This window comes from Hordeum vulgare, chromosome 6H (assembly GCF_904849725.1).
Source record: "Hordeum vulgare subsp. vulgare chromosome 6H, MorexV3_pseudomolecules_assembly, whole genome shotgun sequence".
Classification (NCBI taxonomy): Eukaryota; Viridiplantae; Streptophyta; class Magnoliopsida; order Poales; family Poaceae; genus Hordeum; species Hordeum vulgare.
Window position 1 is genome coordinate 334089777 of NC_058523.1, and position 24455 is coordinate 334114231.

General features: G+C 43.3%; 1 protein-coding gene across 1 annotated transcript; it reads left to right on the forward strand.

The window, feature by feature from the left end:
- The first annotated feature begins 21270 nt into the window (after positions 1–21270).
- On the forward strand, positions 21271–23150 carry LOC123406089 (acetylajmalan esterase-like). Its single transcript, XM_045099580.1, has one exon. The coding sequence runs from the start codon at positions 21793–21795 to the stop codon at positions 22975–22977; it is 1185 nt and encodes a 394-aa protein (XP_044955515.1). The 5' UTR covers positions 21271–21792; the 3' UTR covers positions 22978–23150.
- Positions 23151–24455: the final 1305 nt, after the last annotated feature.

Below are 24455 nucleotides of genomic sequence, written 5' to 3' on the forward strand. Positions count from 1 at the left end.
ACCTTCAGAGATACCTCTAGAGCACCTTTATAGTCACCCAGTTACGTTGCGACGTTTGATACACACAAGGTATTCCTCCGGTGCCAGTCAGTTATATGATCTCATGGTCATAGGAATAAATACTTGACACGCAGAAAACAATAGCAATAAAATGACACGATCAATATGCTACATTCATATATAGTTTGGGTCTAGTCCATCACATGATTCTCCTAATGATGTGATCCAGTTATCAAGTGACAACACTTGCACATCGTCAGAAAACCTTGACTATCCTTGATCAACTGGCTAGCCAACTAGAGGCTTGCTAGGGACATTGTTTTGTCTATGTATCCACACATGTATCTATGTTTTAATTCAATACAATTATAGCATGGATAATAATCGATTATCTTGTAACAGGAAATATAATAATAACTATTTACCATTGCCTCTAGGGCATATTTACAACAGTCTCCCACTTGCACTAGAGTAAATAATCTAGTCCTCACATCGCCATGCGATTTACATTGTAATAAATCTAACACCCATACAATTCTGGTGTTGATCATGTTTTGCACGTGGAAGAGGTTTAGTCAGCGGGTCTGCTACATTCAGATTCGTGTGCACTTTGCAAATATTCACGTCCTCTCCTTCGACGTAGTCCTGGATGAGGTTCAAGCGTCGTTTGATGTGCCTGGTCTTCTTGAGAAACCTTGGTTCCTTTGCTAAAGCAATGGCACCAGTGTTGTCGCAGAACATGGTTATTGGATTTAGTGCGCTCGGCACAAATCCAAGATCCGTCATGAACTTCTTCATCCAGACACCCTCGTTTACTGCCTCCAAGGCAGCCATGTACTCCGCTTCACATGTAGAATCTTCTATGACGCTTTGCTTGGAACCGCACCAGCTTACCGCACCCCCATTAAGAATAAATACGTATCCGGTTTGCGACTTAGAGTCATCCGGATCAGTGTCAAAGTTTGCATCGACGTAACCCTTTACGACGAGCTCTTCGTCACCTCCATAAACGAGAAACATTTCCTTAGTCCTTTTCAGGTACTTCAGAGTATTCTTGACCGTCGTCGAGTGATCCACTCGTCGAGTACTCTGAAACCTGCCTGCCATACTTATGGCCAAGCTAACGTCTGGTCTAGTGCACAGCATTGCATACATGATAGACCCTATGGCTGAAGCATAGGGGACGAAAATCATTTGTTCTCTATCTTTCGCAGTTGCCACGCACTGAGTCATACTCAATTTTATACCTTGTAACACTGGCAAGAACCCTTTCTTGGACTGATCCATTTTGAACTTATTCAAAACTTTATCAAGTTATGTGCTTTGTGAAAGTCCTATCAGGCGTCTCGATCTATCGCTGTACATCTTAATGCCTAGAATGTTAGCAGCTTCTCCTAGGTCCTTCATAGAGAAAAATTTATTCAACTAATCATGTACGCTCTCCAAAAACTCCACGTTGTTTCCAATAAGCAATATGTCATCCACATATAATATTAGAAACGCCACAGAGCTCCCACTCACTTTCTTGTAAATACAAGATTCTCCAACCACTTGTATAAAACCAAATGCTTTGATCACCTTATCAAAGCGCTTATTCCAACTCCGAGATGCTTGTACTAGTCCATAAATGGATCGTTGGAGCTCGCATAATTTGTTAACATTCTTTGTATCGACAAAACCTTCGGGCTGCATCATATACAACTCTTCCTTAAGAAAACCGTTAAGGAACGCCATTTTGACATCCATCTGCCAGATTTCATAATCGAAAAATGCAGCTATTGCTAACATGATTCGGACGAACTTAAGCATCACTACCGGTGAGAACGTCTCATCGTAATAAATTCCTTAAACTTGTGAAAAAACCTTTGCCACAAGTCGAGCTTTATAAACGATCACATTATCATCTGCGTCCGTCTTCTTCTTAAAGATCCATTTGTTCTTAATAGCCTTGCGGCCTTCATGTAGTACTTCCAAAGTCCACACTTTGTTTTCTTACATAGATCCTATCTCGGACTTCATGGCCTCCAGCCATTTGTTGGAATTCGGGCCCACCATTGCTTCTTCATAATTCGCAGGTTCATTGTTGTCTAACAACATGATTGATAAGACAGGATCACCGTACCACTCAGGACTAGTACATGATCTTGTCGACCTGCGAGGTCCAATAGGAACTTGATCCGAAGTTTCATGATCATCATCATCAACTTCCTCCTCAACTGGCGTTGCAACGACAGGGGTTTCCCCTTGCCCCGCGCCACCATCTAGAGGGACTAGAGGTTCGAGAACCTCATCAAGTTCTATCTTCCTCCCACTAAATTCTTTCGAGAGAAACTCCTTCTGAAGAAAAGCTCTGTTTTTAGCAACAAACACTTTGCCCTCGGATTTGAGATAGAAGTTGTACCCAACTGTCTCCTTTGGGTAACCTATGAATACGCATTTTTCCGCTTTGGGTTCCAGCTTTTCAGGCTGAAGCTTTTTGACATCAGCATCACATCCCAAAACTTTAAGAAACGACAACTTTGGTATTTTGCCATACCACAATTCGTATGGTGTCGTCTCAACGGATTTTGATGGTGCCCTATTTAAAGTGAATGCAGTTGTCTCCAATGCCTAACCCCAAAACGATAATGGCAAATCGGTAAGAGATATCATAGATTGCACCATTTCTAACAAAGTACGGTTACGACATTCGGACACACCATTATGCTGTGGTGTTCGAGGCAATGTCAACTGTGAAACAATTCCACATTGTCTTAAGTGAGCACCAAACTCGAAACTCAGATATTCACCCCCACGATCGGACCGTAGGAACTTGATCTTCTTGTTACAATGATTTTCAACTTCACTCTACAATTGCTTGATCTTCTCAAACGTTTCAGACTTGTGGTTCATAAAGTAGATATATCCATACCTACTCAAATCGTTAGTGAAGGTGAGAAAATAACGATATCCGCTGCGCGCCTCCACACTCATCGGACCGCACACATCGGTATGTATGATTTCCAGCAAGTCACTTGCACGCTCCATCGTTCCGGAGAACGGAGTCTTAGTCCTCTTGCCCATGAGGCATGGTTCGCACGTGTCAAGTGAATCAAAGTCAAGTGACTCCAAAAGTCCACCGGAATGGAGTTTCTTCATGCGCTTTACACCAATATGACCTAAGCGACAGTGCCACAAAAACATGGTGCTATCATTGTTAACTCTAACTCTTTTGGTCTCAATGTTATGTATATGTGTATCATCGCTATCAAGATTCAATATGAACAATCCTCTCACATTGGGTGCATGACCATAAAAGATATTACTCATAGAAATAGAACAACAATTATTCTCTGACTTAAACGAGTAACCATCTCGCAGTAAACAAGATCGAGATATAATGTTCATGCTTAACACAGGCACTAAACAACAATTATTTAAGTTCATAACTAATCCTGATGGTAACTGAAGTCAAATTGTGCCGACGGCGATTGCATCAACCTTGGAACCATTTCCCACGCGCATCGTCACTTCATCCTTTGCAAGCCTTCGTTTATTCCGCAGTTCCTGTTTCGAGTTGCAAATATGAGCAACAGAACTGGTATCGAATACCCAGGCACTACTACAAGAGTTGGTTAAGTACACATCAATAACATGTATATCGAATATACCTGATTTTTCCTTGGCCGCCTTCTTATCGGCCAAATACTTGGGGTAGTTGTGCTTACAGTGACCCAGTCCCTTGCAATAATAACACTCTGTTTCAGGCTTAGGCCCAGCCTTGGGTTTCTTCGTCGGATTGGCAACACGCTTGCCGCTCTTCTTGGAGTTACCCTTCTTGCTTTGCCGTTTCTCTTGAAACCAGTGGTCATATTGACCATCAACACTTGATGCTCTTTCCGGAGTTCTGACTCTGCGACTTTCAGCATCACGAATAACTTGTCGGGTGACTTGTTCATCCCTTGCATGTTATAGTTCAACATAAAGCTCTTGTAGCTTGGTGGCAGTGATAGACGAATTCTGTCAATGATAGCCTCTTGCGGGAGTTCAATCCCCAGCTCAGCTAGACGGTTTGAGTACCCAGACATTTTGAGCACATGTTCACTGGCACACGAATTCTCCTCCATCTTGCAAGCATAAAATTTATCAGAGGTCTAATACCTCTCGATCCGGCCATTCTTCTCAAAGATAAACTTCAACTCCTAGAACATCTCATATTCTCCATGACGCTCAAAGCAACATTGAAGTCCCAGCTCTAAGCCATACAAGACTGCACATTGAACTACTGAGTAGTCCTCCTTACTTGTTAACCAAGCGTTCTTAACATCTTGGTCAGCCGTAGCGGGTGTTTCATCTCCTAGAGAAGCATTAAGGACATAATCCTTCTTCCCATCTTGCAGGAGCAACTTAAGATTACGAGCCCAGTCTAGAAAGTTTCTTCCATCATCTTTTAACTTAGCTTTCTCTAGGAATGTATAAAAATTCAGGGTGACGGTTGCGTGAGCCATTGATCTACAACACAAATATTGCAAAGAGGACTTAGACTATGTTTAAGATAATTAGAGTTTGATTAATCAAATTACAAATAAACTCCCACTCAAAAAGTACATCTCTCTAGTCATTCGATTGGTACATGATCCAAATTCACTAACTCAAGTCGGACCATCACATGAGTTGAGAATAGTTTCAGTGGTAAGCATCTCTATGCTAATCATATCAACTATACGATGCATGCTCGACCTTTGGTCTCATGTGTTCCGAGCCCATATATGCACATGCTAGGCTCGTCAAGTTTAACCCGAGTGTTCCGCGTGTGCAACTGTTTTGCACCCGTTGTATGCGAACGTTGATTCTATCACACCCGATCATCACGTGGTGTCTCGAAACGAGGAACTGTCGCAACGGTGCACATTCGGGGAGAACACAATTTCGTCTTGAAATTTTAGTGAGAGATCACCTTATAATGCTACCGTCGTTCTAAGCAAAATAAGGTGCATAAAACGATTAACATAACATGCAATTCATAAGTGACATGATATGGCCATCATCTTTTGCTTCTTGATCTCCATCACTTAAGTGCCGTCATGATCTTCTTGTCACCGGCGCAACACTATGATCTCCATCATCATGATCTCCATCAACGTGTCGCCATCAAGGTTGTCGTGCTATCTATGCTATTACTACTAAAGCTACGACCTAGCAATATAGTAAACACATCTGCAAAGACAAATGTTAGTTTAAAGACAACCCTAAGGCTCCTGCCGGTTGCCATAGCATCGACATGCAAGTCGATATTAACTATTAAAACATGATCATCTCATACATCCAATATTTCACATCACGTCATTGGCCATATCATATCACATCCATACCCTGCAAAAACAAGTTAGACGTCCTCTAATTTGTTGTTGCATGTTTTACATGGCTGCTATGGGTACCTAGTATGATCGCATCTTACTTACGCAAAAACCACAACGGAGATGTGCAAATTGCTATTTAACCTCTCCAAGGACAGCCTTGGTCAAAACCAATTCAACTAAAGTTGAAGCAACCGACACCCGCCAGTCATCTTTATGCAACAAGGTTGCATGTCAAACGATGAAACCAGTCTCGTAAGCGTACGAGTTATGTCGGTCCGGGCCGCTTCAATCCAATAATACCGCCAAATCGAGAAAAGACTAAGGAGGGCAGCAAATCAAACATCACCGTCAACAAAACCTTTTGTGTTCTAATCGAGATAACATCTACGCATGAACCTAGCTCATGATTCCACTATTGGGGAACGTTGCATGGGAAACAAAAAAATTCCTACGCACACGAAGACCAATCATGGTGATGTCCATCTACGAGAGGAGATTAGATCTACGTACCCTTGTAGATCGCTCAGCGGGAAGCGTTAAGAAACACGATTGATGTAGTGGAATGTCTTCACGATCAGTCCCTCGAACCGTCCCACGATCCGTCCCACGAACCGTCTCGCGATACGTCCCACGATCCGTTCCGATCTAGCGCCGAATGGATGACACCTCTGTGTTCAGCACACGTACAGCTCGACGATGATCTCGGCCTTCTTGATCCAGCAAACAAGACGGAGAAGTAGATGAGTTCTCTGGAGGCGTGACGGCGCTCCGGTGGTGGCGATGATATACTCCTGCAGGGCTCCGCCCGAGCTGTGCAAAAAACCAATGTAGAGGTAAAACTATGTGGAATAGGATAGAGTTGCACGTGGCAAAGTTGTGTCTCAAAAAGCCCTAAACCACCACTATATATAGGAGGAGGGGAGGGGCTAGACTTGGGGCACAACGGCCCCAAGGTGCGCCGGCCGCCAGGGAGGAGGAGGAGGACTCCTCCTCCAATTCGGTTTGGGAAGGAGGAGTCCTCCTCTTCCTTCCTACCTCCCTCTTTCCTTTTTTTTCTTCTTTTCCTTTGGTATTTTACATGTGGCGCCATAGCCCTCTTGGGCTGAATCCACCAGCCAAATAAGGACTTGGTGCGCCACCCTAGGGCTTTGGGCTCACTCTCGGGTGGGTGGGCCCCTCTCGGTAAACACTCGGAACCCATTTGTCACTCCTAGTACACTACCGGAATTGCCCAAAACTTTCCGGTGACCAAATGAAACCAACCTATATATCAATTTTCTTTTCCGAACCGTTCCGGAAACCCTCGTGACATCCGTGATCTCATCCGGGACTTCGAACAACATTCGGTAACCACACATATAACTCAATGATACTAAAACATCATCGAACCTTAAGTGTGCAGACCATGCGAGTTCGAGAACTATGTAGACATGACCCGAGAGACTTCTCGGTCAATATCCAATAGCGGGACCTGGATGCCAATATTGGATCCTACATATCCTCTGAAGATCTTATCGGTTGAACCTCAGTGTCAAGGATTCATATAATCCCATATGTCATTCCCTTTGTCCTCCGGTATGTTACTTCCCCGTGAGTCGATCGTCGGCATCCGCATACCTATTTCAATCTCGTTACCGGCAAGTCTCTTTACTCGTTCCGTAATACAAGATCCTGTGACTTACACTTAGTCACATTGCTTGCAAGGATTGTCTGTGATGTTGTATTACCGAGTGGGCCCCGAGATACCTCCCCGTCACACGGAGTGACAAATCCCAGTCTTGATCCATACTAACTCAACGGACACCTTCGGATATACATGTAGAGCACCTTTATAGTCACCCAATTACGTTGCGATGTTTGATACACACAAGGTATTCCCCCGGTGCCAGTGAGTTATATGATCTCATGGTCATAGAAATAAATACTTGACACGCAGAAAACAATAGCAATAAAATGACACGATCAATATGCTACGTTCATAGTTTGGGTCTGGTCCATCACATGATTCTCCTAATGATGTGATCCAGTTATCAAGTGACAACACTTGCACATTGTCAGAAAACCTTGACTATCCTTGATCAACTGGCTAGCCAACTAGAGGCTTGCTAGGGACATTTTTTTGTCTATGTATCCACACATGTATCTATGTTTTCATTCAATACAATTATAGCATGGATAATAAACGATTATCTTGTAACAGGAAATATAATAATAACTATTTATCATTGCCTCTATTGCATATTTCCAACAGTCAGCCCATTATACCTTATTGTGCATCCAATAAACCCACGTTAACCCCTTGGGGCATAGTGGGCCCCCGGAACCCATTCGTCACTCCCGGTTCACTGCCGGCAATGCCCGAAAACTTTCCGGAATCCAAACACCAACTTCGTATATATCATTCTTAGTTTCCGGACCATTCCGGAAACCCTCGTGACGTCTGTGATCTCATCTGGGACTCCGAACAACCTTCGGTCACCAACACATATAACTCAACTAAACTAAAACGTCATCGAACCTTAAGTGTGCAGACCCTGCGGGTTCGAGAACTATGTAGACATGACCCGAGATACTCCGCGGTCAATATCCAATAGCGAGACCTGGATGTCCATATTGGATCCTACATATTCTACGAAGATTTAATCGGTTGAACCTCTGTGCCAAGGATTCATATAATCCCGTATAACACTCCCTTTGTCCTTCGGTATGTTACTTACCCGAGATTTGATCGTCGGTATCCCTATACCTATTTTAATCTCATTACCGGCAAGTCTCTTTACTCGTTCTGTAACACAAGATCCCGTGACTTACACTTGAGTCACATTTCTTGCAAGGCTTGTATGTGATGTCGTATTACCGAGTGGGCCCCGAGATACCTCTCCGTCACACGGAGTGACAAATCCCAGTCTTGATCCATGCTAACTAAACGGACACCTTCGGAGATACCTGTAGAGCACCTTTATAGAAATCCAATAACGTTGTGACATTTGATACACACAAGGTATTCCTCCGGTGTCAGTGAGTTACATGATCTCATGGTCATAGGAATGAATACTTGACACGCAGAAAACAATAGCAACAAAATGACACGATCACATGCTTCGTTCATAGTTTGGGTCTAGTCAATCACATGATTCTCCTAATGATGTGATCCCGTTATCAAGCGACAACACTTGTCTATGGTCAGGAAACCTTGACCATCTTTGATCAACGAGCTAGTCAACTAGAGGCTTACTACGGTTAGTGTTTTGTCTATGTATCCACACATGTATTTGAGTTTCCAATCAACACAATTATAGCATGGATAATAAACGATTATCACGAACAAAGAAATATAATAATAACTAATTTATTATTGCCTCTAGGGCATATTTCCAACAAGTTCTGTAGTGTAAGGGTCCCACATAGTTATGCATGAATGATAATCTCTATGGAGTACAAATATAACAATGGAGTACGAGTGTGGATCTTTCAAAAAGAATAGTAGTGTTGCCCCTTTCTCTCTTTTTTTATTTTTTTCTTTCTTTCTCTTCTTAATTTTTTTTATTTTTTTGGCCTCTTTGGCTCTTTCTATTTATCTCTCATTTGTCCTCTTTGGGTTCTTTTAATTTATCCTGTTTTGGGGTCTTTTGTTTTGCCCTCTTTGGGATCTTTTCCTCACTTCAGGGCAACACTCTATATTTTACAAGAAATAAAAAGAAGATCTTCACACTTTATAAGATGTACTCGACATAAAGATAAATGAAAACTATCATGATGTATGCAAATGTATGCCTCTGCCAGTGTAGCAGGATATGCAATGATACTAGCGCGTCATGTAGCAATAATAAGGGCAAGGCCCAACTAGCATGCGGCTCCTCGATCAAGCAATAGCATGTATGACATGAAGATCAGGTCATGAGATGGTGGATGTTGCATGGCAATGTATCTCGGAAAGGCTATGGAAATGCCTTAATAGGTAGGTATAGTGGCTATTTTGAGGAAGGATATGATAGAGCGTATCATGCCAATGGTTTGGATGTACTGACAAAGTATGCACCGACTCTCAAGATGAGAAAGGGCAATGCACGGTACCGAAGAGGCTAGCAAAATATGGATGGTGGAAGTAACAACAATCGAATACTCGCATTAGTCCGAAGAACTCATGCACTTACTATCGTTAACTCTCTATCTAGTCGGGAGATTTACAAAGAGACAAGTACACCAAGGAGGAGTGCTTGGGGTTTGGTTATCATTGCGCATCCTCGACCCATGATAACGTGAGGGTACTCTATATATTCCAACCCCTCCAGAGGTTAGCGCTCCATCTAGTAGCTCGAGTTCTCAACTAATTTATTTTAGTTTTGAAAATACACACGGATTTCCCAAAATACGACACCTATCACTAATAGGTTCAAGCTATTGACACCAAAAGTCCAAAAATTACTCAAATCAATACCTCAAAACTATTGCAAGTTACTAGTATACTTAAATACCAACCTCAATTATCTACTCATGCAAGACACACAACTCAGTGCAACAAGACAACTCTCTAAACAAGATAAGCCTGATAACTCAAGAGAGTTCCAAAAGCATCTATATAAAAGCTCTTAAAAAGATAAAGCATGAAAACTAAGAGCTAAGCATGACAACAACTATGAAAAGATAAAGAACACACAAAAAGATAAGCATGAAAACCTATGTTGTGTTCTATGGTAGAGTGCAGCGTGTTTCTCCCCCAAACAAAGAAGGCTAGGGTCCAACTTGTTATGAACAGCAAGCAAAACTAAAACAAACTAAAAAGTAAAGAGTGGGACACTCCAAGCATAGCACATAACGTATGAAGTGATAAAAATATAGCATGGAGAAGGACCAACTCATGATTGTTGATGGAGAAGGGGATGCACGGGGGCATCAACAAGCTTAGACACTTGAGTCTCCTTGGATATTTCTTGGGGGTGCATGGGGGCATCCCCAAGCTTGAGCGTTTGACACTCATGGATCTTCTTTCCTCATCTTCCATCGCATACTTGAAAACTCCCTCCATACGAAACTCATCATAAGCTGATTAGAGTGGTTAGTACCCATAATAAAAAAAATCTACTATAAATAAAGATTTTCATGAAGATCTACTGTTTATCAAGATTTCCAAAAAGTTTTTGCAAAGAAAAAGCAGGCTTAAGATTTGCAAAACGATGAAAACGCAAAACGTGGCAGAATCTGTGAAAAATACACCAGCAGGTAGTAAATAATTGTTTCAGGGCACTTCTGGAACTCAAATCAAAAAACTCAGAACACGTGCGTGAAAGCCAATTCTATAGAGAATATTGTCAAAACAATTCAGATCAAAAAGATGATCTGGTGATTTTTGGTGAATTGTTTCGTCAAGCAAACATAATCTGTTTCTGGACAGCATGTCACAACTTTTGAACTTTCTTGCAATCGGAGGCTAAAACTTGGCACAAAGCTTAAAAATAAAGATACAATGATGTTGCTACAGTAGTAACACACATCAAGACCGCCATAAACTGAAAGTAAAGATAACAAGGGTTGTCTCCCTAGAGCTCTTTCTTTATAGCCATAAAGATAGGCTTAAGATTTTAATAATGCTCTCGTAGGAATAAGAGTTGTAGAATAAAAGAGAGCATCAAGAAGAAAATACCAAACACATTTAAGTCTAACATGCTTCCTATGCATAGGAATATTGCAATAAAATAATTCATTGAAGCACAAAGTAATAAGCATAGGAAGGAAAAACAAGTGCAGCTTCAAGATCTTCGACATAAAGAGGGGAAACTTCTTATTTTTAAGATATTTAGAACGATGTCTCCCCCTCCCATTATAAATTTCAGTGGCATCATGGATGAACTCAACAATATAACTATCACATAAGGAATTATTTCCATGATCCAAAAGCATAAAAGTATCATTACTCTTCTTATAAGCAAAATCTTTCTTATTAGGAATAGTGAGAGTAAAGCAATCATTATCATCATGGTAATCATCATATTTAAGAAGCATAGTATCATCAAAGCAAATTTTCTACTCAAAAGATGGGGGACTAAAAATATCATGTTCATCAAACTCGTCATCCCCAAGCTTAGAGCTTTCCATGTCATTAGAAATATTGATATTCAACTAAAGCATACTAATAACATTGCCACCATCATAATTGTTATGCAAATAATAAAGTTCCATAGGTTTTTTAATTTTCTCTTCAAACACTTCATGTCCTAGTTCAAGATAAAGTTTATAAAGCTCTCTCATATTTTTGTTGTTTTCCATTAAGCCAAACTATTGAAATAAAAACAAGAAAGAAATAGATTTAATTGCAAGATCTAAAGATATACCTTCAAGCACTCACTTCCCCGGCAACGGCGCTAGAAATAGCTTGATGTCTACGCACGCTTCTACTCTTGTAGACTATGTTGGGCCTCCAAGCGAAGAGGTTTGTAGGACAGCAGCAATTTACCTAAAGTGGATGACCTAAGGTTTATCGAACTCAGGGAAGTAGAGGTTGAAGATGGTCTCTCTCAAGCAACCCTGCAATTAAGAAACAAGAAGTCTATTGTGTCCCCAAAACACCTAATACAATGGTAAATTATATAGGTGTACAAGTTCAGTGAAGAGATGGTAAAATATGGGTGACAGGTGTGGCAAATCAAGGTAATATAAATCTGTAATAAAAATTACAGCAAGGTAGAAAGCGACAAAAGTGAGCATAAACGGTGTAACAATGGTGAGAAACAAGGCCTAGGCTTCATACTTTCACTAGTGGCAACTCCCAACAACATTAACATAGTCTAATCACATGATATTTCTACTAAAACATGCAATGGAGACGTACTCGGAGGTCATTCCTTTGTGATCAAGAGAGGACGAGAATTATGTAGGGCTACAAAAGCACACCTCAGAGTTCGTACTTCTCATCTATGGATTTCCCAATGTCACCATGGCCATCCAAAGAGAGTACCACAATCACCACAACGTATCTCAAGGATATTCAAAGACAAGCACCAAGAGACTCTCAATCTTCAATCAATTCACAAAAGAGGAAATCACTCATGAAAATATTCTTCTAATCCATGTCCAATAGACTACTGTCACCATGGTCTTGGGGATTATACTACATAAGATCAAGTGAGAACATCAATCCAATACATAGAAGAAGGGGAAACATCATGGGATCACCCTAGGTTAACATAGCCTATGATCACAATCAAGATCCTATCATGGGAGAGAGAATTAACCACATAGCTACTGTAGAAGACCTCAGCCCTAAGGAGGAACTACTCCCGCTTCATGGAGGGAGGAAGCAACTTCGATGGAGATGAATCCCGGGGCACTTCCCCGTGCCGGCCGGGTGCCGGCATAGGAATTCTGGTCCGCCAAAACTTGTTGGCGATGGCGGCGGAGATCGGAATTGCTTCTGGAGAAAAGGGTTCTGGAATTAGGGTTTCCTCCACGGGGGTAAAAATAGGAGCCAAGGTAGGGCACCAGAGGGGGTGGGCCCCACCCAGGCGGCCTCCTTGCGCGGCCAGGGGCAGGCCGCGCCACCAGGGCGCTTGGAGGCCTGGTGGCCCCCCTCTAGCCCTCCTTCGGCCGTGTGGAGTCTTCTGGAGCGCTGATTTTTTATATTTTTTTGTGGGATTTTTCGGGCACTATAAATATGGGTATAAACCTGCAATTCACAGACATCAGCAGACAGAAACGTGCACTGGGTGCACTGAGTTAGTAGGTTAGTACAAATACGTTGAAAAAGGTATGAAAGTGTACACAACACATAGCAATATCACCCAAAACTTGCATGGACCAAGCAGAAATTATTGATACGTTTGGGACGTATCAGAATCATAGATGGCTCCATTTCAAGGTACACTCCACCGAGTACTTGGAGTTGGCAATACTATTCATTGAATTTTGACCAATATCTTGAGGCATGAGGCTATAAAAGCGAATGAGATCCCTGAAGAATTTTGAGCCAGGGTGTCGAAATCCTATTTTCACGTGGTCAGTGAAACAAACTATTTCCCCTTGCTCGAGTTGCGGGGAGTATTCTTTGTCAAGCGCCCATGATCTGATTACATTTTTAGTCAGCAACAGACCTTGGGTGACAAGGTTATCCAAGGTTAGGACAAATTCTTGAGAGGCATGGTGGTCTTGCAAGCACAGGACTACAACACATAAAGAGAAAAAGTATGACGAGCCGGTGTTTAAGCTGGTTTCAAACAACACAGTGGCCAAACTTAGACGCAGTTAAAAAGAGCCAATATTGAAAAGTAGAATTTGGCAGCTCACACAAGTTAGTCAGATAACGGTCCACCTTTGGATATGTTGTCTAATGGAGTAGATTAAGTGTTTGAGTCATATTTGGAGTCGACCCAGGAGTGGTTTACACACCCTATCAAGACTTAGTGAAATCTTGCAGAGCCACGGACCGATTTCCTATCTAAGTGGCTGGGCAAGTGGATCTGTACGATGCATAGAAGGAGCAAAAAATGTGTTCTGAAGCTGCGGAATTACCGAGAAAAAATGTGTATGGGAAGGCAAGATGACTCTACCATAGATCTGCAAGAGTTACAGGATGACATCGATGGTAAAACCGCATCAAATACACACATGACAAAGCAAGAGATCTACGACTACAATCTATGACTCACATGACGAACTTCGGATGAACTATGAACCACAGTGGTGATCTAAAAATTCATAATGGAGACTTACAAGATTTCTAGCGGAAGCGGGTTGTGGTCGACATTGCTCAGGAGACCTCCGCTATCAACAGAGATGAATTCCGATAATGGCTACAAAGAAATGAAGTCGCGTGAAGGAGCGGCGCCGGTGGAGTTTGAGAGAGGACCGCGGGCGAGAGGAAGAAGAAGTGGAAAAGTAAACCTCGCGTGTCTACTTATAATAATAAGACCCGAACCGGCTGAGTAAAAAATGGAGTAATTGGTGCCAAAACGAATGCATCGGTTTTTGCGTCTGCTACCTCTTCAGCTTGCGTTGGTTTTTCCCTTGAAGAGGAAAGGGTGATGCAGCAGAGTAGCAGTAAGTATTTCCCTCAGTTTGAGAACCAAGGTATCAATCTAGTAGGAGTATCAAGCCAAGTCTCCAAAGTACGTGCGCAAAAACAGCAAACTTGCACCCAACGCTACAAAGGGGTTGTCAATCCCTTCACGACTGATTGCAAGGTGAGATCTGAAGGCGGAAAGTGCAACAAAGTAAAAGTGCAGGGCTGAAAATATGATGTGAAGTAGACCCGGGGGCCATAGTGTTCACTAGAGGCTTCTCTCATGATAGCAAATATTACGGTGGGTGAACGGATTACTGTCGAGCAATTGATAGAACCGCGCAAAGTCATGACGATATCTAAGGCAATGATCATACATATAGGCATCACGTCCGAGACAAGTAGACCGGTACTTTCTGCATCTACTACTATTACTCCACACATCGACCGCTATCCAGCATGCATCTAGTGTATTGAGTTCATAACAAACAGAGTAACGCCTTAAGCAAGATGACATGATGTAGAGGGATAAATTCATGCAATAGATATAAACCCCATCTTTTTACCCTTGATGGCAAAAAGACGATGCGTGCCTCGCTACCCCTTTTGTCACTGAGTGAGGACACTGCACGGTATGAACCCAAAACCAAGCACTTCTCCCATTGCAAGAAGTATAGATCAAGTTGGCCAAACGAAACCCACAACTCAAAGAGAATTACAAGGATATGAAATCATGCATATAAGAGATCAGAAGAAACTCAAATAAGATTCATAGATAATCTGATCATAAATCCACAATTCATCGAATCTCGACAAACACACCGCAAAAGAAGATTAGATCGGATAGATCTCCATGAAGATCATGGAGAACTTTGTATTGAAGATCCAAGAGTGAGAAGAAGCCATCTAGCTACTAGCTATGGACCCGAAGGTGTGTGGTAAACTACTCACGCATCATCGGAGAGGCAATGGTGTTGATGAAGAAGCCCTCCGGTTCGAATCCCTCCTCCGACAGGGCACCAAAACGTGCCCTAGATGGGATCTTGCGGAGAGAGAAGCTTGCGGCGGCGGAAAAGTATTTTCGTGGCTCTCTCTCGTGGTTTCAGATTTTTCGGGGATTTATAGGCGGAAGAAGTAGGGCAAAGGAGCCATAGGGGGCCCACAAGCCTGCTAGGCACCCCCCAAGCCGCGGCTAGGGGGCTTGTGGCCTCCTCTCGTTCCCTTTGCCTTGGTTCTCAAGCTCCCTGCGTATCTTCTGTTCCGGAAAAAATATTTTCGGAGGTTTTATTCCGTTTGGACTCCTTTTGATATTCTCCTCTGAAAAAGGTCAAAAACATGGAAAAAACAGGAACTGTCACTTGGCACTGAGTTAATAAGTTAGTCCCCAAAAAGATATAAAATGTATACAAAACATCCAAAGTTTGACAAGATAATAGCATGGAACCATCAAAAATTATAGATACATTGGAGACGTATCAGCGCCCGACAGAGATTTGAACACTATTGGAAAAGATTTGCTATGATGACTAGATGACGTCATTGGTGACTAGGATGGCATCATGACCACGACAGTTGAAGAAAAATACCAAGTCTTGAACAAGACAGCTGACCGAGAAAAATATTGACTCGGGTAAATATGTTCCTCACAATAATTGCCATCTCAAAAGGCGACTCGTGCTAACCCTCACCTTTGAGGTTTTTTCTCTGTTTTTTAGGATGAAGTTTAACATGAATAAATTCAAATTAAATTGGGGGCTAATTTTGTGGATATACCCCCATAAATTGGCCCGCCATGGGGATAACCCGCCTCGACTATACCTTGGGTAGGAGGCCTTGGGTGCAAAGGTCCAACGGGTGACTCACCAAGAGGCCGGCTCAAGCCCATCACATGGAGGCTGGCTCATTAAGGGAAACGTGGTGATTCTTCCCCTCCCAAGTTAGTAAGAAATAGAAGAGGACATGGGTTACAATATTACTCGGACTCTATCGTAGTCTTAGGGCCTCCACATGCATATATAAAGGGGGGCCCTTGAGGTGAAAAGAACAAGTAAGAAACACTCGAGAGCTAGGTTAGTGATTCTGCACCCTTGTAATCGAGATCATCATCATCAATAGACACAAAAGAATTATGTAGGCTTTTACCTCCATCGGAGGGGCCGAACCTGGGTAAAATCGTGTCTTTGGTCTCACGACTAACCCCTTCAAGTCACCACCTAGTTGTGATGGCTCCTAGACTTAGTTATGTCACGAGGACATCTGCCGCGACAAAACCACGACACTTTGCTTGTTTGCTTTCTTGAGAAAAAAAAAACAAAAACTCCAAAATTATTTCAGTGTGTTTCTCTGAATTTCTCTTCTTTTCTTTGAGTCGTTGAAAGGAGAAAACCACGATGAAAATGTTGAGTGCCTCTCATGTGCATTATTTTTTATCTAACAAAGAGCCAATATTACCATGTCTTCTCCTTTGCACAAATCCCTTTCAGATTCCAGCTTAGTCCACGACATCCTTGCAGTGTTATTATTATCACATCATTCGGTCGTGCAAGTGAAAGGCAATAATGACGATATTTGATGAAGCGACCGTGGCAAAGGAAACTGGTATGAACACTCCTTGTTTTCCATTTTTGTAAATATGTTTAGCTCGTTCGATCTTGATTCAGTATATCATGAGTGAACATGTTTCTGATGACAATTAGAGATTATATTTTCCCATGTCATGCTTACATTGCTAGGAATAGATTATGATTTATCTTATGTGTCAACATGCATTAAAATGGTTATGATGTGCTATGGTAGTATGGTATTTCCCTCTGAGTAATTCGAGCCGCTTGACTTGGCCCATGTGCAAGCATGTAGTTGACCAATGCAGCCTTCATGATGATTAAATCCGGAGTGTTCATATGCTACTCATGCTAATGTCCAATGTTAATTATTCGCAATGCATGCTTATGACCATTTTGCTATCTAGCTTGTCGCTTCCAACTCTATTGCTAGCCTTCACATATACTAACCGAGAATGCTGCTTGTGCATACAAATCCTTAAACCAAGTTATTCCACATGAGTCCATCATACCTAGCTATATGCGGTATTACCCTGTTGTTCCAAGTAAATTTACATGTGCCACTCCTAAATATTCAAACAAACATTTGTTTTGTGCACTCGTACCGCTCATGTAGTGACGGGGCGGTCGGTATCTTCCATGCTAAGTGACTTATTCTCAGGATGGTTTTTTATTCGTCGTCATTGCACGAGAGAGGTTGGTAAAAAGGATGCTCGTTCTTGCATAATAAAAAAAATTGAACAAAACTCCTTGGGACAGTTGATATGTTGGAGGGCCCCCGTGAATTCGCCTAGCCGTGGCTTGTGAATGGATGGTGGATAGGAGTAAACTTTACAATTTTGTTTGGGAACCACCAATAATAAGTTTAGCATGGAAGATACTCAAAACCTTTGTTCTAACATTGACAGTAAAGGACACCACTCAAAAACTATATTATCAATCCTTCTTTAAAACTTGAGATCTGGCACCTCTCCAAATCAATGCTTCCCTCTGAGAAGAGCCTATCTATTTACTTTTATGTTGAGTCATCGCCCTCTCACTAAAAGCACCAGAACGGAGAGCGCTATTGTCATTCTTATGCATCTATTCTAGTTAATGTTGGATGTGAGCATGAATTGGCTCTTTTCTACCCTGAGTTATAATGTTTAGTCGCTGCTTGAACCTGAAAGGTGCTCTACATGTTTTGCGCTCTCAGAAAGGGCTAACGAGATACCATGTCGCCATATTATATCGTGATTGTGTTGACAAATTGTTGGCATGTGATATATCTTATTATTGCTTGCTAGTTGGTTATGTATTGCCATAATTGGATATGATGCTTATTTTTTATCATGGATATGATTACTTATGCTTTATGCCAAAAACTTGAACACTACCTAAGCATATATATGGCAATGAGAATAAAAGAGTTCTTAAAAGTTTTCTTTATCACTTTCAGTCTATCAACTAAATTGCTTGAGGGCAAGCAATGAGTTAAGCTTGGGGAGTTGATACGTCTCCGATGATCTAATTTTCCAAACACTTTTACTCTAGTTTTGGACTCTAATTTGCATAATTTGAATGGAACTAACCCGGCCTCACGATGTTTTCACGAGAACTACCTTAATGTTAGTTTTCTGCAGAAATTAAAGTTCTCAACATTAGGCGATACTTTTTTATTAATTATTTCTGGAATATATAATGAATCATGGAGCAAAGAACCACCGAACGAGGGTTGCCTGTGCGCCACAGGCCAACAGGGCGAGCCAGCGCCTTAGGAGCACCCTGATGTCTTGTGGGGCCCACGTGGCTCCTACGACCCTAATTCCAGCCATATAAATTCACATCTTCGGAGAAACAATTATAGAGAAGATTTCATCGCATTTTACAAGATGGAGCCTCCACCACCGCCTGTTCTTCCTCGAGAGGGATGATCTGGAATCCTTTGGGGGCTCCGGAGAGGGGGTTCATCCCCATCGTCATCATCAACCCTTCTTCATCAACAATTCCATGATGCTCACCATCGGCTGTGAATAATTCCTTAGTACGCTCACTGGATGGTAATGAAGTTTGGATGAGATTGATCATGTAATCGAGTTAAGTTTGATAGGGCTTGATCCCTAGTATCCACTATGTTCTGAGATTGATGTTTCTATGACCTTGCTATGCTTAATGCTTGTCACCAGGGCCCGAGTGTCAAGCTTTCAGATCGAAACTTATTATGTTCTCTCTAAATATGAAAAGTATTTAGATCCGATCTTGCAAGTTCTATGCACCTATTATGTGTTTTGATCCCCATACCCCATCGTGACAATAATTGGGATTATTTCCGGTGATTGTCGTAGTATGAGGAGTTCATGTATTCACTATGTGTTAATGTTTTGTTCCTGTTGTCTATTAAAAGGAGGCCTTAATGTTCTAAGTTTCCAATATGACCCCGCTGCCACGGGAGGGTAGGTCAAAAGATGTCATGCAATTACATATCACAAGCATGTATGACGATATACAGAATACATGCGTATAATATATTGATGAATTGGGGCTAGTTCTGTGTCGCTGTAGTGTGTAGTTGTTACATGATTGATGGCATCCATATCTTTCCATCACTGATCCATGTGCCTAAGCTTTAGAAGTATTGAATCTTGATGAGTTACAATTTCTACCGTTAGAGTTGTTACCAAAATTGTTGCCATCACTATTACTTCTACTACTATCATATGTCGTGCTACTAAACCTTTGCTGCAGAGAGATAACCCAGGTGTGGTTGAATATAAAACTCAACTATCGAGGCCTATCAATATTCTTTGGCTTTCCTTGTGTCGAATCAATAAATTAGGATGAAATACTACTTGTGAAGACTCTCGTGATCTCCTATACTTGTGGGTTATCAACCAGGGTGAGCCTCCACCGCGCCATCAGCCTCCATGTCGACGAGCGCACGTGGACGATGGTGAGCACGGTCTGCACGCGCCCTTGCATCTTGACGAAGCAGGCAACCATCGCACCCGCTCAAAAACCACGGCAAATGTTGTAAGATTTTTCCATGGCAAAATATATTTTGGTAAGATAGAAAATTTTGCCATGGGAAATTTTGGGTTAGTGATATGACAAATTTTCTACCGGTGACACGGCAAACGTATAAAGATTGTTATCATGCCAAAAATATTTAACAAAGTGTGTATTGTTATGATATTCGGTAATATGCCAAAAAATGGCTTCAAAACATTGCAAGAGTTTTAAGACTGTCGCAATGGCAAAATTGTCATGCCGTTTTCGTAATCTCACGAGGACCATACTCACACTTATTTCATTTCGTCTGAAACAAAATCGAGTCGCTCGAGAATTGCCATTTACACAACTGCCACCGCAATCTTAGCCATGGTGTTTGGCGTCGCAGTGGTGAGGGCTGACACTCCCGCTCCTCATGTGGTTGCAGGTCCCGTAAAAATCTCCCGGAGCTCGCGCACGTCTCTTCGGGGGTGGTTGCGCTGCACCACGCACCGAGGCATGGACTAAGGGCCCTCGGATAGCGACAGTGAGTTTGGGCTGGCCGTCGAGCTTGTTAGAATCTGATCCATGCGGGGACAATCGGGATGATGGAGGGAAGATGAGTGAGAAGGGACATGGACATGGGGAGGAAAAGAGTGTGGAGAGAAGCCGTTGAGCGAAGAGAGGGACGATACATTACACAAATTGTTTGCTCGGTTCGGTTGTTATCCCGAACTTCGTAAAAAACTACAATGACGACTAGACTTGCTTCAAAATTCGTGCAAATCATCCAAAAGTTAGAAGGACAGCCCCAAATGCCAAAAATAAGATGTTCGGGATTTATCTTTTCAGATATTCTATAGTATATTAACCCATGGTTACTTCTCATAGTAGTATGATTATCTAAATAATTGTTTACCAACTCATGCATATGATTTACCTATCTACATATTTTTTAGAATTCTATTTGATAATCAGTTATTTTTGATATTCTATAGTAGTACTATCTTGTCAAAGAAAACATAACTTTGTTTGGCAAGTCAATAAATGACAAGAGGAAAGGAGGATGTTGGACGAAGAACGTCTTTTTTTAAAGGTAAATGCTTGCAGCCCGAGCGCCGGCCGAACCGAACCTCGCGGCTCGCGCGCCTGGCAGCAGCCATGCAACATTGTTTATTACAGATTTACTACAACCATGTATAAATTTGATACACTCGTCCACATATGCAACATTTTTAATGTAGATTTGCTACAAACGCGGTTAACTTTGATACAAGCATTTTCTATTTTGTTGCAACTTGTTCATTAAAGAAGTTGCATCCACGTTTGGTTGCAACTCGAGTTCGTTGAATTTTTTTTCTACAACCGTGTTAATTTTTGTCACAACCGGTATCATTTTTTGCTACAACCGTTCACTGCATGTTCGTCAGAGTTGCAACCCGAGTTTACCGGATTGTTTTGCTACAACCTTATTTTTTGTTTTACTACCGCTCATCATCAATTTCTTTTTGCTACGAGTACGTAGATATTTTTTTAGCTACAATTTTTTTATTGCAACCGTTGACGAAATTGTTGCATCATAGATAAAAGTTGTTACATTGAGAAAAAATTATTGCACAAAGATCTAACGACGTGACCCGCGTATAGCTGGCGGATCGGGCGGCCCGCGCGGCGGGCCGAACAGAGCATTTCCCTTTAAAGAAGGAGAGATACGGGTATCCTAGATCTATCTTCGAATCCGTTTGTGAACTGCACCGGTGGTCACTTTGTCCTGGCGGAAATGAAAGTCGGGAACGGCTAGACGCCATAAATAGGGGGGCTGTGGTCACAATCTTTTCGGCACCGAAACCTGCGTATCCATCGCTACCAATACACGACCGACAACCTAGCACTGTACCGTAGTATAGTAGCGTGCAACTTTGCGTGACAGTCCATGGCATCGGCAGTGCTTCTCCGCTACCTGGTGGTGCTACTCCTCGTAGTCGGCTGCCTCGGGAGGCCCGTCCCACCTTCTCCGGCGCCGAATATGGTCGATGGCATCACGGCGATATACAACTTTGGGGACTCCATATCGGACACCGGGAACTTCATCCGGGAAGGCGCCGTCGGGCTGATGGAGCACACCGGGAAGCTCCCCTACGGCTCCGCCATCGGCGGCGCCACCGGGCGATGCTCTGACGGCTACCTCATGATCGACTTCCTCGCCCAGGATCTTGGACTGCCGTTGCTGAGCCCGTACCTCGACAGGGGCGCCGACTTCACGCACGGCGTCAACTTCGCCGTCACGGGCGCCACCGCCCTCGACACGGCGGACCTCGCCAGGATAGGGCTCCACATGACCCACACCAACAGCTCCCTCTCTGTCCAGCTCCAACGCTTCAAGGACTTCATGGCCAGCACCACCAAAACCCCTTCGGAGATGCGCGACAAGCTGGCGAGCTCACTGGTCTTGGTCGGAGAGATCGGCGGGAACGACTACAACTACGCCTTCGCCATGAACAGCCCTCAGCCCAACGGCGGCCTCTACAACATCGGGCACATGATAACCGGCGCGGTGGAGTCGCTGGTCCTCGTCCCGCAGGTCGTCAAGTCCATCACGGCCGCAGCCAAGGAGCTGCTCGACATGGGCGCCACGCGGATGGTGATCCCGGGCAACTTCCCGCTTGGCTGCGTGCCCAGCTACCTCGAGGCCGTGAACGAGACGGACCCGGCGGCGTACGACGGCAACGGCTGCCTCATGGGGCTCAACCTCTTCACGCAGATGCACAACGTGCTGCTGCTGCAGGGCATCCGGGAGCTGCGCAAGATCTACCCGTCCGCGACCATCGCCTACGCCGACTACTTCTCAGCCTACGTGCAGATGCTCAGGGGCGCGTCCAAGATGGGATTCGACGCGGCGGCCGCGACCAAGGCGTGCTGCGGCGTTGGCGGCGGCGCGTACAACTTCGACATGGACAGGATCTGCGGCGCGCCGGGGACGGCGGTGTGCGCGAGGCCGGAAGAGTACCTTAGCTGGGACGGCGTCCACCTGACGCAGCATGCATACAAGGTCATGAGCGAGCTGCTCTACCGCCGAGGCCTCGCGTCTCCTGCGCCGGTGAATTTCCCGCGCGTGTAGATGGATAGCATGTGGTTGGTTGTCGAGTTTCGACACTACTTTCCAAGTGTTCGCCCCGCCATTTGTATTTTCTTTTCCTTTTCGGGTCTTGTGGAGTGTGGACGGTAGTTTGGTGTTGATGTATGAACTTTTGTGGCGGCACATGAATAAAAGAAATAACATCTGACTGTGCATATGAGAACCCGAATTCGTAAGTATCCGAGGCCATTGTGTATCTGAGGCCATTCAGGTGAATAGGTGGTAGTTTCATTCTTTATCTGAGGACAAACACTATAAGAAAAACTACGTTGCCTTGTAGGCAAAATTAACAAAAATGACCCCCGAGGGGAAGAACTCACGGAGTGACCCCTCGGGAAAAATATGTCACCCGGCTGACCCTTTTGTGTGGCGCCCAACACCTAGGCGCCACACTACACTGTGTGACGCCTAGCCGTTCGGCGTCACACACACCCCCCCCCCGACCACCTGGCAGAGAGGGCCCACCCCCAGGCCGTGTGACGCCTAAGCCTCAGGGGTCACACATTGTAATGTGTGGCGCCGAACGCTTAGGCGCCACACATTGACTTAAACAGGCACGGGCCAGCCCCCCTCCCCACCCCCTCCCCACCCCCTCCTCATTCCCCTCCCCCAGCCCCCTCTCCCAGCCACGGGCCCCTCTTCAAATCCTTCTCCAAATCACCAAATCTGAAGGTTTGGACCGGACATTTGTTGTCCAATCACTCCCCTAAGGTAATCCCCACCTCTCCCCTCATTCTCATCCAAAGAAAAATATCTTGTGGTCTTTTTTTTTTGCAAATTTGAGGAAACCCTAGTTTTTCATGAAATGTGGGATGTATATAATATTGTTGTATTTGTTTGTATGTTATGATAAGGGGTATGATGGTGTTATGATTAGGGTTGTTTGGATGTTTGCATTATGGTTGTTTTAGGGTTAGGCTAGGGTTAGGCTTGTTGAAAATATGCCCTAGAGGCAATAATAAATTAGTTATTATTATATTTCTTAGTTCATGATAATCGTTTATTATCCATGCTATAATTGTATTGATTGGAAACACAGTGCATGTGTGGATACATAGACAAAACACTGTCCCTAGTAAGCCTCTAGTTGCCTAGCTCGTTGATCAAAGATGGTCAAGGTTTCCTGACCATAGGCAAGTGTTGTCACTTGATAAGGGGACCACATCATTAGGAGAATCATGTGATGGACTAGACCCAAACTAATAGACGTAGCATATTGATCGTGTCATTTTGTTGCTACTGTTTTCTGTGTGTCAAGTATTTGTTCCTATGACCATGAGATCATATAACTCACTGACACCGGAGGAATGCTTTATGTGTATCAAACGTCGCAACGTAACTAGGTGACTATAAAGATGCTCTACAGGTATCTCCGAAGGTGTTCGTTGAGTTAGTATGGATCGAGACTGGGATTTGTCACTCCGTGTGACGGAGAGGTATCTCGGGGCCCACTAGGTAAT

Coding starts and splice junctions, on each gene's coding strand:
- LOC123406089 (XM_045099580.1), top strand. CDS start 21,793: ATGGCATCGGCAGTGCTTCTCCGCTACCTGGTGGTGCTACTCCTCGTA.